The 18,164-nt window shown below is 39.4% G+C and overlaps 1 protein-coding gene across 1 annotated transcript in view; it reads left to right on the forward strand.

Moving 5' to 3' along the window:
• Window positions 1-18,164, forward strand: part of LOC137297404 (glutamine--tRNA ligase-like) — a 77,956-nt gene that overhangs the window by 2,565 nt on the left and 57,227 nt on the right. The window contains exons 3-21 of the mRNA XM_067829406.1: window positions 361-470; window positions 2,760-2,835; window positions 3,311-3,375; window positions 4,213-4,272; window positions 4,686-4,758; window positions 5,712-5,783; window positions 6,746-6,831; window positions 7,078-7,164; window positions 8,053-8,152; window positions 8,604-8,791; window positions 9,416-9,546; window positions 9,859-9,951; window positions 11,121-11,258; window positions 11,771-11,858; window positions 12,825-12,910; window positions 13,999-14,158; window positions 14,836-14,928; window positions 15,364-15,491; window positions 16,269-16,335. Coding sequence (XP_067685507.1) covers window positions 361-470; window positions 2,760-2,835; window positions 3,311-3,375; window positions 4,213-4,272; window positions 4,686-4,758; window positions 5,712-5,783; window positions 6,746-6,831; window positions 7,078-7,164; window positions 8,053-8,152; window positions 8,604-8,791; window positions 9,416-9,546; window positions 9,859-9,951; window positions 11,121-11,258; window positions 11,771-11,858; window positions 12,825-12,910; window positions 13,999-14,158; window positions 14,836-14,928; window positions 15,364-15,491; window positions 16,269-16,335 — 1,901 coding nt within the window. The remainder of the gene's footprint in view (window positions 1-360; window positions 471-2,759; window positions 2,836-3,310; window positions 3,376-4,212; window positions 4,273-4,685; window positions 4,759-5,711; window positions 5,784-6,745; window positions 6,832-7,077; window positions 7,165-8,052; window positions 8,153-8,603; window positions 8,792-9,415; window positions 9,547-9,858; window positions 9,952-11,120; window positions 11,259-11,770; window positions 11,859-12,824; window positions 12,911-13,998; window positions 14,159-14,835; window positions 14,929-15,363; window positions 15,492-16,268; window positions 16,336-18,164) is intronic.

Consider the following 18,164-nt stretch of genomic DNA (forward strand, 5'->3'; position numbering starts at 1 on the left):
ATTGGTTGATCAGTCTTGCTGATTTGGTTTGACACATCTCAGTTGCAAAGATTGATGCTCGTGCTGTTAACAATTGGTTTGTATGGTCCAGACATGAGTTTTTACAAACCACCACCATATAGCTGGAATATTGCTGAGTGCTGTGTTAAGCATCGAACAGTCTGACAGAAATTAATGAAAAGGAAAATACTGAATTCAATATAATGATGTTATAATGTACCACGCTAAATTGTCTGCTTTTAACAAATGTAATATTAGGGTTAAGACAAGGACTTTAAGACACTTTTGGACACTGCATTATTTGATGAATCACATGAAGACTTATTACTAATTGTGCATTTCTTTTTCTTTATGTTTCAGCTGCATTGGAGTATTTACTGTCCAACCCAATTGAACCTGTGGACAAGAGTCAGTTTGAACAGGCATGTGGAGTTGGTGTGGTTATCACACCTGAGGAGATCGAGACAGCGGTCAGTGCTTCCATCTTTCTTTCTTCCTTCCTTTCTTTCTTTAACCCATGACGATCTGATTAGAACTGATGCTCAGTAAACCATGCTTGTCATGAAAGGTGACTAACGAGATATTGTGGTCAGGGTCGGTGACTTGGTTGGCACATCTCCTTGTATCCAAATCCGAGTTGAGTAGATGGATGTTCATGCTGTTGATCACTGGATTGCCTGGTCCAGATTTGAGTATTCAAAGACAACGCCATATAGCTGGAGTAATACTGAGTGTGGTGTAAAACTAAACACACTCACTCTTTTGTTCTTGTTCTTGTTCTTGTTTTGTGGTATGCAGCTAATTTCTAATCCCTGACTTCTGAGTGTCAGGGAACCTCAAGGTTCTCGTAAAGATGTTGACAAGCCTTTGGAATTTAGCTGTGTAATTGATGGGGTTATGAAGAATAGGTTAGATGGATTCTTGAACCCAGTGATTGTCATATTATTACCTTGTCTTTCTTGTCATTTCACCAAGGCTAGATAATAATCAGTTGTAGTTTTGAAATTCAGTCCCTTTCATTTTATTGTTATTGAAATTTCCTGTTTTAATTACTGAACACCAGACTCTATTTTGGTAATCATACTGTAGAATGAGCATACAGTCAGGCCGCGTTAGTCCGGACCCCGGCAATCCGATTCCTGCGATATCCGAACAATAGCTAGCTGTAACCAATCTTGTTTATTTAAATTACTATGTAAACTCATTACCTGTTGATTCAATAATCCTGTGCTTCACTCTCCCTATCCAGACGTTAATCAGCGGTAACTGAATAGCTAATTACACATAGTTTTGCTTCATTAATCCGGCGGTACATCAAAAAGGTTTGGATAATCCCTTCACACCATGAGCTCCATTCAGTTGTAATTGTTAAGTGACACTTGCGAGTTGAAGATGTCGTTAGTTTGTGATTTTGATCAATTAGTAGATCCCACTTCTGGTTAGTTGGAGTAATACCTGTCATGCTTACTTCTTGTATAAAACACTGATCGTGTCAAAATGAGATCAGCTGACACTTGTCAGTCATAATGGCAAGTCCAGTTTTGATCTTATGTGTAAACATTTTGGTCAAGAATTCGGACATTAAATCAACAAGAGCACAATTTTGGACATCGGATATGTTTTGTGATTGGCGATGATCATTTGACAGACATATGCAATCACGTGGTTGACACATGATCTTACTTTGTGACAATGCTGGAAGTCACAAGTGTGCCAATGTCAAAGTGACGAACGTGAAAGTTAATTTCTTGCCCCCAAACACCACATCGCACATTCAGCCAATGGATGTTGGCATCATGAGAACTGTCAAGGCCCACTACAAGAAATATCTCGTCAAGCATTTCATCCAGTGTGCCGACCGGCAACAGACGCTTAATCTCTGTGAAGCGCTGAGAAAACTGGCTGGTCCGAAGTAAAAAGTTCCACCATTCACAACTGTTAGCATCATGTAGATTTTTTTCATGAGTTTTATTATGTGTATGTATAATCTATCCAGGTATGATTGTAAGCATTGATTGGTTATTATATGAATATTCAAATTATTATGTCTACAAACTGTAATAAAGTCTTTTGAAACTTGTGTACATACGTATGTTTTTGTATTGCCATGTCAAAGGGAAGTAACCCTACTGTAGTTGTGTTCATGAAAGTTTGTTTCAGTAGTCCGTATGTTTATCTGAACGTTTTTGATGAAAAACAGAAGTGTCCGGATTAACGCGGCATGACTGTATTTACATTTCCTAATTTTCCTCGTGTCACATTCATGGTTTTGCATGATAAATACTGTCACAAGGTGTTATTGTCAACAAAATAATATCTTTGTTTGCATGTTATGTATATTGTGCATGTTATTCCATGTATTTGTTGTATCCTACTTAAATTAAAGTTGAAAAAGGGGACCCTTAAAGATCTTTTTTAAAATCAGTCTTCAGCATGCTTGTCATAACAGGTGACAAACTTAGATTTAGATCGGCACTCCAGCTGGCAGATGAAAGTGCCTGTGATTGTAGGTTTGGATACCTACTTTCAGTAATGTTACTTGGTTTGACCGCACCATACCCATGCACAGTTACATCACTTTATGTATTACGATTACAGTACTCTCGCACCCCCTTCTGACCAAACTTTATTTCAAACGAACCCCATAGAGTTAATTCCCTTGGAACAATCTTTATGAATACCCTGACCTTCAATTTCAGAACTTCAGTCTGTTTTATCCTGTTTGGCCATTCCTCTGATTCTTTTGTGTTCAACTTCAGGTGGAGAAGGTTATTGGCAAGTACAAGAATGACCTGGTGGATAAGCGGTACCGTTTCAATGCAGGACTACTTCTGAGTAAGACTGTTTGCTGAGCTCTCTGGTTGGATACCTGGTTCTTGTGAAAACTGTGTTGTAAATAATGACCGGTGAATCTTCTCACCAAACCTAGAGTATGTAATTTTTAGTGAAGGTGCTGGAGCAGTTGTACTAACTTACACATTTGTATTTTGAAGTTGTGCTTGCGTTGATAAATCGTTTCTTCACAATCAGTGCTCGTACCATTTTTTTCTCACAAACAGAAACAAACACATATCACTGCTAGCCTTGTTTATGGTAATACTTCATGAGTTTCCAGTTCAAGTGAACGATTTCAGTTTCAACTGTTTGTTGAATGGAAACCATGTTAAGTAATCTTTTGGTAGTTTTTCAAGAGTGAGTGTGGTTTTATGCTGCTTTTACCAGTGTTCTAACAATGTCACAGTGAGGGACACAAGAAATATGCCCCACCGCTCCATCTTTCAAGATTCTAACACAGTTGTTTTTGATTCAGGTGAAGCTAGGAACAGCTTGAAATGGGCTGATGGCAAGGCTATCAAGAACGAGGTGGACATGCAGGTAATGTACAAACCAGATTAGATTGACACTACTAAGTACAGCTGATGCATGGATATTACACTACTCAAAACAAGTTAAAGTGCACACTCAAGTAAACTATAGTCAGACAAAATAAATCAGTGTTCTGTAACTTCTTTTGAGTAGCATGTTTTAATATAGTTGTTGATTTAATAATGTAGTGTATTTGTGTGTGAAATTGATCATATCAAGGTATATGCAACAACTGCCTGTAGAATGAATGTCTTTAAGGATGAAAAATTTGTTTACCATGACACACTGAGGACTAGTGACAGGCAAATTACCAAGCTGAACAGACTGTGTCTAAATCGCTCCCCAAATATCTGTCAAATGAAAGGAGATAATTCACCTCTCCATTGCTGGGACCCAGTGAAGGTCCCCGGGGTAGAATAGGCCTTCAGCTACCCATGCTTGCTATAAAAGGCGACTAACGGGATCGGGTAGTCAGGCTCGCTGACTTGGATGACACATGTCATCAGGTCCTCACTGCGCAGATCGATTCTCATGTTGTTGATCACTGGATTGTCTGGTCCAGACTCAATTATTTACAGATCGCCGCCATATAGCTGGAATATTGCTGAGTGCGGCGAAAAACTAAACTCACCCTCACTCTGTCTTGCTGGCATGCCTGAAGAGTGCATGGGTGAAGGTATTGAAGATATCTGTTTGTAAACAAATTATCAATTGGTGACTGTGCTACTGGTTAACACCAACAATATCTTATATGTCAAATTGGAACAAAAGTTATAATAGTAACTTTTGGACATACAAAGAATGTTTCCAAATAAATGTCAACAATGACTGTCTCTGTTACTCCAGATTTTAGATCTCCTAGGACCAAAGACTGATGCTGATCTGGAAAAGCCCCAGAAACAAAAGGTATGGTATAGTCTTTTGATAATGTAGTAACTGAAGGAAAGGACACACAGTTTTCATTAAAAATTCATGCTTGTAAGAGGCAACTAATGGGATTGGGTAGTGTGACTCGCTGATTTGATTGACACATGTCATCGCATGGATGCTCATAATGTTGATCAGTGAATTGTTTGGTCCGGACTTGATTATTTGCAGTTGGGGTTGCTGAGTGCTGCTTTAAAAAAAGAACCCAGAGAAGTAATTTTGTAAAGACTTAATCCTGTTTATATTTAAACAATGCGATTAGTAATAGTATTTCCAATTCATAAAGAGCCAGGTGACAGCCATTCCAAAATGGTCATAAAAGAATCGCTGATAGTAAGTAGATGTATTTGGAAATATGTTCAGCTATGATGAAAATGTTTGATCTTGTACAGACTCCCAAACCAGCCAAGTCTGCAGGTGATGCCCAGAAATCTGCTTCAGCTGCCACTGGTCCTGCAGAGAACTGTAAGTCAAACTTCCTCTTTTTCAACTTTACGGAACCACATGGAGGATTTGTGCATAGAATTAGTTATTGGCAAACTGTACTTGTGCTGATTAATTTGACTCCAGACTCAGTGATAGACGTCGTAAGCTGATGGAGCATTGCTTGTGATATCAGTCACTTGTTTGTCTGGTCCAGACTTTGTTATTTATAGACTACCATCATATAGAGGGATTATTGTGTGGTTTAAAAATGCAAACAAACGAATAAATAACTCTTGTGACTTTGAGGGCTTTTACCCGATGTCTTAAGTCAACCTTTGGCTAAATTTTGCAGCTAGATAACTGAAATCCTGCAAATCACAGATTCACTGACTGCTTACCTAGCATGAAATACGTACTGCAAGTATGCTTGAAAACATTTGGGTGGACAATCATCCCCTGTCACTCTGAAAACCTGGGTTTGATTACCTCTTTCAGGTACAGTGGATGTGCATGTTGTATTTGCTCAGATGTTCCACAGTCACGTATTGTTCACAATTCAAAATCTGACATGGACAATTGGAAGTCAAACCATGTGTCAAAGAGGGGAGAAACATAACCAGTTAAAATGACAAAACAGGCCGATTGAAGAGCAAGGGAGGATAATTCTGGATTGGTGACATTGGTTCCAGGGTGCAGGTCGTGTCAGCTGTTTTCCCTGATCATTGTAGATGTTGAAAACATGAAGCTGTACACAGCACCCTGCAATAGTGAGTGAGCTGTGTTTTACAGCACTTGGAACAATATTCAACCAATGGGCTTCAGACATTGACCCCTGTTTGGGGAACTAAACCTAGGTCTTTGGCGTGACGAGCAAACGCTTTAACCACTACGAAACCCAATTGGCCTAGGTCATGGAATAGCATGCAGATTTCAGTGACATTCATCTGTGTAATGTTTCTGTTGTGTCATGAACAATGCATTGGTCGTTTCAGTCCTTGGGGAGGATGGCCATGTGAAGAGCTTCATGGAGATGATGGGGGATGCTGTCAAGTTCCACAAACCAGGTGAGTAGAAGATATTGTGTGTGTCTCTCTTTATGCAGGTGTTTAATATTTGTTTATTGACTTTTAATTTGATGTATATATTCATCACACTTTTTGATTCCCCAAGAAGCACAACTTGCAAATTAGTGTGTGTATATTGTCATGCATTTTCAACCAATATTGATTCTTGAATTCCACATAGTAAAACACTGAATGTGTCTAAATCTCATGGTTATGTCTTGTCGTTTGATATGCTTAATGTTACACATTGGCATATTACACAACTGTACAAGTATTACAGATACATGCAGGCAGTTCATTGTTCATATTATGTATATTTTGTATTATGTACTTATCTTACCTCACACATGAATGTCGCTTTCTGATTGGCTAAGCACTATTCTATTATTTTCAATGTACACCGTTGGGAATTCCGAACTCTTCCGGTGCTTCATGGAAGTACTTCTTTGCCTCAAATACCATTGAATCATGCAAGAAGCATGGAAATTATCAATCTTTTGCGATTGGAATTCGATGGAAGGGAGATAAGTCTGAATCTGTTTACCTTGTGTTGTCTGCAAAATGGCGATTTGCCTTGCATTCAGCAGAAGTGCTTCAAACAGCTCGAAATTCGGGTGTTCGGTAGGATAAATGCGTTATTCACTGGTCCCTCAGTACCCTCGAGGTTTGTTTATGTTCAGGACTCGGGGAACATGAACAAACCTTGAGGGTACTTGAGCCCATGGTCTCCGAGGGACCAGTGAACAACTTATAAAGGATTACAGATACATACGGGCAGTTCATTGTCACTGAATGAGGCTATCCCCTGATACTGAATGTAAAGCAGATTTACAACTTAATTCCACTCATCACCCAAGGCAAAAGCTGAATTAGCTTCATCTTGTAGGAAGGTTGTCAGCCCTATGAAAAGCATGTTTTATTGCATTGTGCCATTTGCCAGTATCATCTGATTCAATTTTCAGGTGAAAACTACAAAACTGATGGCTATGTTATCACTCCAAAGACTATGGACATTCTGAAGGAACATCTCAAGGTCACCGGTGGCAAGGTCAGAATTGCCTCTCGTACTTGTGCTAGGAGGTGTTAGTTGTAGGTTTGAGTCACAGATTCATCCAAATAGTGATACTTTTGTTTTTAGCACCATACAACAGCACTAAAATCACCACACTGAGCTAACATTCTGGGGTATTAGGATTACATTACAGTAGTTGAACTAATGGCTGATTACATGCTTTTATAATTACGTTATATCTTGTGCATGGAATGTGGTATTATTCTGGGACTGTTCATACAGGTATATTCAAGATTTCCTCCCGAGCCAAACGGTATTCTACATATTGGTCACGCAAAAGCAATCAACTTCAACTTTGGATATGCCAAGGTAAGTATCCACAGTTACCTGTCAATGCATAGATACGACCAGTCTGTATTGTATTAGTATGTTTAACCAAAGGAACAATCCACAGTGAGAGCTAAGCCAGTAATGGCTCTGACCAATGATTTTTAGATAACATAGCACAACCAACAAAAACTGTGAACGTCAGGTCTTCACATTGAGTCAGTCTGTCAGTCTTAATAGGGTTGATTAATGCTTGGAGCAGCTTATCTGGGTCTTTAGAGCAGAATTGAATTCTAACTGCCTCATGTTGACTGACAATACACACCCTACTACTATGAATGACCCCATGGCTAGAACTGGGCTGAGAGTTGATTCATTGGCTAGACTTAGTAACTACATTGCTTATCCACTGATTGTATTCATGGGGCATGGAACAGGGTATTGTATGAGTTCATGATGAATCCTGCTCGAGGGGGGATTATAAACATTCCTGTGCACCAGTTGTATGTTGCAAGTTCCATGCCAACAGTCAGTTGTTTTCTTCAAACTGGGTTCTGAACTCGCCGGGAGCCAAGCAGACACAGTTTTCACACTCCAGAGTTCTGACTATTCAAATCCTCCTATCATGGGTTCAAATCTGGGTTGGTGCTCATTAGGTTTCTGGAGTTCTCCAGCAACTCACTTTCTGTTATCTCCTCTGGGATACATGGTAGATGCAATCTGTCTCACCAGCTGTTGTTATCAGTTTTGTTGGTTTAAGTAAAATGATTAAGTTCCAAGACCTGAATATCTCAGACTTTTGTCTCTCCATGGTTTAATTAAAATAATGAAATAGAACCCTCAATCATGATTCTTGTATTATGAATGACACAAGTGGCAGCAGATTTTGAATTCAGGTGTGTTTTGAGCATGAAGTTTGGGTGTCCTCAGGCTACAGGCGGGAACTGCTACCTGAGGTATGATGACACAAACCCTGAGAAAGAGGAGGAGAAGTTCTTTGTGGGCATCAGGGAGATGGTGGAATGGCTTGGTGAGTAGATGTTACCAAGTAGTCAGCTTACTTAGGTATCTCATTTGATATCAGCCACTGTGTGATGTCTGTAGTCAGATATGTGGCTTGGGTAGTACAACAATATTGATCCAGGTTTACAGACCGTTTTTTATATAGCTGGCATATTGATTACAAATACACAGTTATGCTCCATCGTAAAAAATGCCACAAAAGGAACCTAGTTTTATGCTCAAGGATAGAACAAAATACAGAAGCTATGCAAATGAAAATCCTAGATAGGTTTTGGAAAATGTTTGATTTTCAAGAAAAAAGAAACAAATTCATCTGTAAACTGGAAATGGTACAATAGCAATTCTGCTAATGCTTGCCACAACAATATATTTATGTCCAGGTGTGACTGCATGACCGTTGTGATTGCAATAAATAGTTACACATCAATCAACCAAATCACATTGTTGGATGTTTTCAGGTTACAAGCCTTGGAAAGTGACCCATGCTTCGGACAACTTTGACCAGCTGTATGAATATGCTGTTCAGTTGATCAAACATGGCCAGGCATACGTCTGCCACCAGAGACCGGAGGAGGTGAAAGGTTACAATAACCCGGATTCACCATGGAGGGACAGGCCTGTTGACGAATCTCTACAGCTGTTCGAGGTAAGTTCACATTCTGGTGTGAAATAGATGGTGTAAATAGATGGGAATCTACCATCAGCTTTGTAAGACAAATGTCACTTGTTGCATTCATATTTTTCCCCCCAGGAGGACTCTCTTATACTTGTTGGTTTTATTCGTTCTGTTTTTGAGTTTAGAAAATTCATTGATTTAGATTAGATATTCGGCAAACCATGCCTGTCATAAAGGTAGCCATACTTGTTAAGGTGGCCTGACTCATTGAATTCTCTGATGTTTGTCATCAGTGCTGAATTTTGTTGAGCGCTGGATTGTCTGGTCCAGACAGGATTATGTACAGGCTACCCAATTGTTTAGATTGATGTTTATACTGTTGATCCCTGGGTTGTCTTGCTCAGGTGCGATTTAATATGGAAAAAACCCACCATATAGCTGGATTTTTGCAGAATGCAGCATTTGGCAGTGAAAAACAAACTCATCTAATGAGCAACGTATCTTCTATTTTTTGTTTTTGTGTCACATTAGACCTTCTTTCTATGTGGATATGACCTTCAGCTAAAATCGTCTTAGTATGTATGATTGTGTGAAGGAGCTGAATAAAGATTGAGTCGTTTTGCAAAGGTAATATTTGTTATGTTTGCTGTGCAGGATATGAAGAAGGGCAAACTTGCCGAAGGGGAGGCAACTCTTCGTATGAAGACAACCCTGGAGGAAGGAAAGAAGGACCCTGTGGCCTACAGGATCAAATTTGTTCCCCATCATCGGACCGGAGACAAATGGTGTGGGAAAATACAGTTCATCATGTTTGACTGTCTTATTATCCTGTTAAACTTAACCTGGTGGATTTTTTCCTCTTAACCTTAACTTGATGGATTTTTGCTCTCTCTCCCCAGTACTCCACGACCACAGAAAGAGCCCACCTAAGGGGATTGAGTGGTCAGAATGTTTATTAATATTGACAGTTGTGTTACAAAGGAATTACTAAATACAGGAATTGCTAAGATTATTTGAAAGAATGAATCCTTATGCCTGGGATTGATTAAGTGAAAACTGCCAAGCATTATAGGAATAAAACTGATTTCTGTTGACAGGTGCATTTATCCGACGTACGACTTCACTCATTGTTTGTGTGACTCCATAGAAAACATCACCCACTCTCTGTGTACCAAGGAGTTCCAGTCCAGGTGAGAACACTTCTGTCTGTCGCCGACTATCTGGGAGTCTTGAATTAAGAAATGGTGGGGTGACCTTGTAAGCCTGGGTTTGGCTCCCACTTGGTTTTAATGGGTAAAAACCATACAGAGTTGTTCAGTTGTTATGCCCGACTTGCCTGACACATGAAAATCAGCGTGGGATAATTAGGATAGTATCATATATGCGGTGGGTAAAACCCATCAATCTGGTGTATCAATTGGTGATTTTTCAGGGTTATTGACAAAAGTGATATACATACTAATATTTCTATAGTACCAGTATCCAGCTCAAAGGCGCCTTGTTTTCCCCTCAACATTGGATATCAGTCTCAGCGGTGCATCATATTTTCAATCTCACTTTGGATCATACAACTCTTGCAGCCAAGGCCTAGTATTACTCATAAACATTCCTCATAGGCAAATATAAATATAAAAATATAAAATATAGTACTTGATTGGCCCTGCGTGGCTCTCAAAATGATAGGGCGACAAGGACTGGTCGGGTGAGTGTCGGTATAATGTGTCTGAGTGGCATATTCATGTTTAACAGCGGCATGGTGTCTCAGTGAGCTAGCACTATAAAACCAGCCACACATACACACATGCATATTATCATATGAGCAAATATTCTCAAGTACATCATTAAACCCCATTTCACCTCACCTCTGTCACTATAAGTTATCACATCGTGTCGTGTTTTATCAGTCCTGAGTAAGGTTGTATTCCCTGAGCCGTAGGATAAAACCCTGTATTTCCCGGGACACAATGTGATAATGCATTTATCTAGCTGATTGTTTTCACTAACTCAAAACAAAACAACACACATCGAATCGACTTGCTGCCATGTTGACCCCAGCTGATCGTTTGACCTTAATGAACTGCACGTTACTAAAGGCCTGTCGATGCACGCTTTTCTCACTGCGCGTCGTCACGTAGCGGGGTGATATGACTGTTATACTCCCGCTGGCGGATAGTGATAGATGTACATGGTATTTTGTTAGAGTCACATGGACCAATCAAAACTCGACATTCTTACATGAGGCTTAAAAATGCTTTTTATGGGCTTTTAATATTGAAACTCCCACTGTATCCTTGTGAAAGCAGAAATGCAGGTGTGACTCTTGGTTTCCCCTTGCCTTGACATCTGCCTTGTTTTGCAGACGGTCATCCTACTACTGGCTGTGTAATGCCTTGGACATTTACTGCCCTGTCCAGTGGGAGTACGCTCGTCTCAACCTCAACTACACCGTTGTCTCAAAGAGGAAAATAGCCAAGCTCATCCGTGAAGGATTTGTCAGGTATGCTTATAGTCTGTAAGATTTCTAGCGATAGATTTTCTTTGATAGATTAATAAGGCTGACATATTTTATTGTTGTGGATATTTTTTCTTAATACAGCAACATTTCTGAGGACCATTGCATTCACACTTGTATATATACTATGAGAGGAATATTTGTGTCCAAGTATGTGGGCGTTAATAGAGGTGATAAAAAAATGAAGTAGAATTATTTTAGAAAGCTGTCATCTGATTGCTTGAACAAACTCCACAAGTTGTATTTAGATGTTTTCTTATGGTTACTTATACTGACTTATCCTCATACTTAGGTGTCATGAGATTTTGACAGTGAGTTGTATTGTAATGAAAACTAAAATATCATGAAAGTAAGCATTTATGTTTATGTCTTCCCTTTAAAAACCTGACCAAAAAGGACCCAGAGTTATGCTTCTTTTGCTGTTCAGTAGATTTGGAAACATCCCTGTTACTGATATATTTGGTATTATGACAGACATATACTGAATGATGTTGCAGAGACTGGGATGACCCTCGTCTGTTCACACTGACAGCATTACGGAGACGAGGATTCCCCCCAGAAGCAATCAACCTGTTCTGTGCCAAGGTAAGATGTTGGTTCTTCATAGTCTTCTTCTGTTCAGAAAAAAACATACCAACAGCTGATTTCCAAATTTTCAAAATGTCATCAGCATTGGAGGTAGTTGTTATGAAAACATTATTTGCAGCTGTATTGAAAATAGGTTATGTACTTGGCTTCCTGTTCTGTCAGATATTTGTTTATTTTTATTATTAGCATGGTTGATAACTTAGTGAAGAGAGTGTTTGTTTGTCACTCCAGAGATATGGGTTCAGTTCCCCTTGCAGTTTTGTTAATGTTTGATGTTGCTCTACTTCTCTGACAGAACTGTTACAAAAACAGACATTAAACCATGCACACTTCCACTGTGGATATTCTGCGTTTTGTCTGGAAAACTGTGCTCTAAGAAGTGACTTAGAGAATCAGGTTGTCAGAGAAGGATCACTGCATGTCATTGTATCCTGACTTGCATCAGTGATGATGATACAAAACATGGGGACAGTATGTGTTCTTCACAAGATTTTGAATGAATGTTTATGGCCTCTGTGAGTGAGTGAGTGAGTCATGCAATATCAAGGTGATAGGGGAGGGGATGGGTACCCAAGAAATGGACTTCAATCACTGTACCCAGATGGTGAATCATACCCAGGCCTTTAGCATGATGTGTTTGTCTATGTCATGCTAATACACCATATTAAACACAACTAATAGTAAACACACATGAATTAATAAACTATGTAGCTTTCAACTACACCAACCTTCCCTGATGACAGACTTTTTTTTGAAAGGAAGGAAGTCTCTGTAATCTCTGACAACATGAAATACACTAAGTTCCAAAGGGCTCTGATGTTACAGTGACAATATTACAAATTATTTCTTTTTGGTTTTTATATGTCCAACAGACTTATCCTCATAATGTGTGTTTAGTTTAGCTTTGATGGGTATATGTGAATTAAAGAGGAATTTGTTACATAGTTCAAACTGATGTTGTAGGTGGGAGTGACAATGGCTCAGACTGTTATCGATCCCATCATGGTTGAAGCATGTGTCCGAGATGTCCTCAATGTCACAGCACCAAGGTAGGTTGTAATTTAGTCATTCCACAGTAATGAGTCCCATAACAGAACACCTCATGCATATCTTCCAATTGTGATTCCAGGGCACTCTAGTTCCCAATTGTCCCCATACTTGTCTCCTAATGGAGTGTCCGACAAGATGTACCTAGCACACATACGTGTCTCTTCATGGGAAGACAGACTAGGAGCCCCTTTTATGGTCAGCCCACATATTAGTAATGAGAGTCAACAAATGACTATATCACAATGTTCGATGTTTGCTTACCATGTAAACCCAGCGGTGTCGATCAGTGCTGATGTACATAGAACTCAGATCACGAATCAGTTGAAGTTAAGCAACATCAAGTTCGGAGAATCCCAGGATGACTGACCATGTTTGGCAGTTCGACTGCTGACAGTTTCTAGAACTTCAGTCCTGCCCTTCAACAAAGTTCATTTAATACATTTAGGAGAAAACACTTTACGAGGGTTCACAATCTCTTGTAAACCCAAGTAGGAGTGGTTTCTCAAACCACCTGACTGTTCTTGTGTAAAATATCTTTTCAAATAATATAAAATGATCGATATCACTTCATCCTGGTGCCTTTAAATAGATCTCCATAGTGTACATGGCATGGGGAGTGCGTTGACAAAGCAACCTGGCCCATTTTCATGGAAAACTAGTGCATTTCTGATAAATGATCTCATTCTTCACAGCCATCCTTCATAGCCTAGTGTATAAAACTGCCAAGCTAGAGAACAAATCGTTGCAGGTTCGAAATTATCAAAGTCACATCACAGGGATTACAACACACATCCCGAGGATTTACAAATCACATCCAGGGGACTTACAATACTCGTCTAAGCATATGGTATAACCATGTGATATGATCTTGAAGAAACTGTCTGAGACATGCGATCCAGGTTGATAAGTGTGGTTTCTCCCAGTTGGATAAAGTCATGTAACTATAACCTTTTAATGCCTCACAGGCAGCTTGGTTATCGCGGTAATAATGAACTGTCTGTTCGTATGCTCTTGATGTACAAAATTTAGAAATACAAATCATTATTATCAAATACCAAGCATTAGCAAATGTCTGGTCTGTGTACAGAGCAATGGCTGTCCTGGAACCCCTGAAGGTCACCATAAGCAACTTACCCAATGATGCCAGTGAGGTCTCTGTGCCGAACTTCCCTGCAGATGAAAAGAAAGGATTCCATAAAGTTCCACTCAGGAAAACAATATTTATTGAACAGTCAGACTTCCGAGAAGTAAGAATGATCTGTAGATTCATGAAGAATTATAAACACCTGGTCTTACTTGAGACCTGTGAAGGTTCCGTGGTAGAATAGGCCTTCAATAACCAATGCTTGCCATAAAAGGTGACTATGCTTGTCGTAAGAGGCGACTAACAGGATTGGGTGGTCAGGCTCGCTGACTTGGTTGACACTTTTCATCGGTTCCCTATTGCGCAGATCGATGCTCATGTTGTTGATCACTGGATTGTCTGGTCCAGACTCAATTATGTACAGACCGCCTCCATATGGCTGGAATATTGCTGAATGCGGCGAAAAACTAAACTCACACACTCTTACTTGAACAACGACTTAAGGAGTCATGTTAATGAGGATATCTTTCATACCAACAGAACTCCTTCACCCTGAGTCTTATTTTGTAAATTGTTGCACTGTTGCGTCATGAGTAATCGTATGTTGATACAGTACAGTGTGTCAAGAAGATACACTTGTTAAAATATTCTACATGCTACTTTTTCACAGACGCCTTGCAGTTTTGTCAGTCTGTTGATAAAAAAGCATTTAATTAGCTGTTCAAGTTCATTGTGAAAAACAGCATGCTTGTGTCTGTGTTAAATTGCTCAACAGGTAAACTAAGCAAAACTCCTTTCTTCACTCATTCCCTCACTCCTTCCCTGCATTCCTTTTGTTAGGAAGCAGACAAGAACTACAAGAGGCTTGCTCTGAACCAGCCCGTTGGTCTTCGACATGCCGGCTATGTCATATCAGTCGACAAAGTCCACAAGGTATGTGCATGTGGTTTGGTTGGTTGCTTGGAATCCAGGCTATTTCAGTAATGTAGAGTAGTGGTGTAACAGATGGTAGAGCGAGCGTGAGTGTGTTTGGTTAAGCACCTCTGTGAACAGTTTAAGTAATATCACAGGGTTTAAGCTTAATGGAGGGGGGGGAACCCCATATGGTAGTGGTGGGTAGTGATGTTTAGGAGGGTAGTGGTATAGTGGAGAGTGGTGATATCGTTTAGGGTAGTGGTACAGTGGAGGGCTGTGGGACAGTGGAGGGTAGTGCTTTAGTGGATGGTCGTGGTATAGTGGAGGGTCGTGGTATGGTAGAGGGCAGTGGTATAATGGAAAGGTAATGGTAGTGGTATAGTGAAAGGCAATGGAAGGTCTGTTCAAGTGTAACACAGCTGACACAAGGCATGCTTGCTTGGTGTATTCCAGGATAACACAGGCAAGCCCGCAGAACTCCTGGTCTCCTGCAAGAAGGCAACTGATGCTGTGAAACCGAAAGCTTTCATACATTGGGTGTCTGATCCTCTCCCCTGTGAAATACGACTCTATGAACGACTGTAAGTATGCATGCTTTGCTTTGTGAATATACAGTTTATGTAAGTACATCTCTTATACAAGACTGTATCAGCTGATCAGTAAATATGCAGTGTTTAGTAACACCAAATTATTGTTTACGTATTCTCATGTCTCCGTAAAGAATACAGAGAATAATTTGTTAAAAGACATTTATAGTGAAAACAACGCTTAGGACACATCGCCAGGTTCCTTTGCAGTGTTTAACATTCTTTTAATTCAACAGTGTGGTGACTAATGTACAGAAAGTTCACCTGTAGGTGTACAGTGTTCGGAAACATACAGCATGCACTTGTTTTTATTGGTCAATTATTCATACACTGCAGAATGCTCTTAAGATCTTTTGCAGAATAGAACCTACTGAAAGAGAAATGTCAAGACCCTGTACCCTTTTTAGCCTCTTCAAGAGTTACATGAACACTTTAGGATCAGTTAGGCACCACCAAAATGAAATTCTGTAAAGTAACGATAAACATGGATTTTTAACCAACTAAAACTTTCAAAGTATCTTGGCCACCAAATGAGACCCCACTTTACAGCAGGATGTCTTTAATTTCATGGTAAGTAACTACTATCATTACAGATGGACAGACGGACAGACAGACAGACAGATGGCCAGACAGACAGATTCATTACATCGTATCCCCAATAGGTCGTTCTTGAGGTCTTCCTGAGGTCTTGTTGAGGAAACAACTGTCTGTTCCTAGGCCATGTCATGTATACAGTTTGGTTTCCATTGATTTCTGTTTATCTGTTTGTAGGTTCTTCCATAAAAACCCTGAGGATACAAATGAAGTGCCTGGTGGCTTCCTTACAGATGTAAATAAGGTTAGTTTACCGATTAATACTCAGTCAGTATATAACCCAAAGGTTTAGAGGTGTCTGGTGAGACTGTAACTTTTGCCCATGAAAATTATCAGCAACGGTACATGTGTCTGTGACATACTTCAAATTGTGCTTGGGTGGTAGGTTGTTCCCTACCTCACTCCAACCCCACCAACCAACCACCAAAATCATACTTACTCACTGGGAACCCATCAACCACCACCAAAAACTCACCAACCAACCACCAGCTCACCAACCAACCACCAAAAAGTCATTCTCTCACTCACTCACTCACTCAAAACCCCACCAACCAACCACCAAAACTCACTCAAAAGTCATCAATCACCACCAAAAACCCGCTCACTCAAACCCCTTCAGTCATCCACTAAAATCTCACTCTCTGAAACTATCCAACCACTCACTCTCACTTACCCACCCACTTACGCACCCATCTACCCAATCAATCAATCAATCAATCAATCAATCAATCAATCAAAAAATATAAAAAAACCCACCATCCACCACCAAAAGCTCACACACCAAGCAAAACCGCTGCGGAAGTAAGTCTCAGTTGCAATCAAGTTGAGAGGTGGATATTTTACTGGAGCTTCAGTTTTTGAACGTTTGTATGGTTGAAAAATACCTGTCACCTTTAGACAGTTTATAAACATCATTTGTGTTTTTGCAATCAAAAGGAGGGATGAGTAACTGAGAGACTTAGTTAGGTTTATGACTGTGTTCATCAGTATTCTGTAGTGGAGTTCTGATCAAACAATTTAATTGATGATTGATCAGTAGCAAATATTAATCAAGGAATCGATTATAATATCTTTGATCGATCATGACTGGTCAATATGTATCTACATATCTGTATAATGCAAGCCAGTAAGTATGTTTACACTGCCATCTGAGTGTGTTATCAGTTTGGCCAGTTCAGATGTAAACAAAAAACAATCTCGGCTGAATCCTGAGCATGGTGACAAGATGATTTTCCTAAAAAAATAAGTGACAGCTGTTGCAAGTCATAACTTGTGTTAAATAGTTAACTGCAGCACAACACTGCTAGTTGTGTTGAAAATTCAGTGGAAATACTATTACTTGTATGAAAAAAAGTTCATTGAAAACAATAACTGCTTTTAACTGTCTGTTATTAAGGTTTAATGAAAAATTCTGCTGGTCGCAGTGGTTGTCTGTGGTTATGTTGGAGAAGTTTAATGAAAACAGTAACAGTTTTTACAGGTTGTGTGAAAACCCTTAAAAACAGATGCTGGTTGTGACAGACATTTCATGTTGTGTTTATGTTTTGCTGAACATAATATAACAAAACAAGTGCTCTGAGAATCTGTATGTAGTTCTCCTTTTCAAAATGTTTGAATGGAAGTTAAACACTAACATTATGATCAATCATTAATTAATGATTGATTGTTTTGAAAATCCAATGATCAGTCATGAAAATTCAACCAATTCCCTCCACTAGTAATCTGTTCATATAACAGGCCGCTGTACCACAAATTAAAGGTTTTTCAAGTGGGAGATCAGTGTCACCAGAGTTACCTCCCATTGATTGTGACAAACTCTTGCATTGTTCTTTATTTGACAAAACTGGAATTGTTATCCCACAAAGTGATAAGAACATCCCCTTAACAGTGTTTTGTGTATGTATACAAGTATTATGAAAGGACTTATAATATTTACAGTAAAATTTAGTAACTGTGTGGAGTTGTTCTGTATTTTGTGAAAAGTTTGTATGTAAGAATTTAGAAACTGAGTCATTTGGTCAAGTTTACCACATATCATTCTTTACAGTTACACCTTCAAGTATGTCAGAAACA

This window comes from Haliotis asinina, chromosome 9 (genome assembly GCF_037392515.1).
Source record: "Haliotis asinina isolate JCU_RB_2024 chromosome 9, JCU_Hal_asi_v2, whole genome shotgun sequence".
Taxonomy (NCBI): domain Eukaryota; kingdom Metazoa; phylum Mollusca; class Gastropoda; order Lepetellida; family Haliotidae; genus Haliotis; species Haliotis asinina.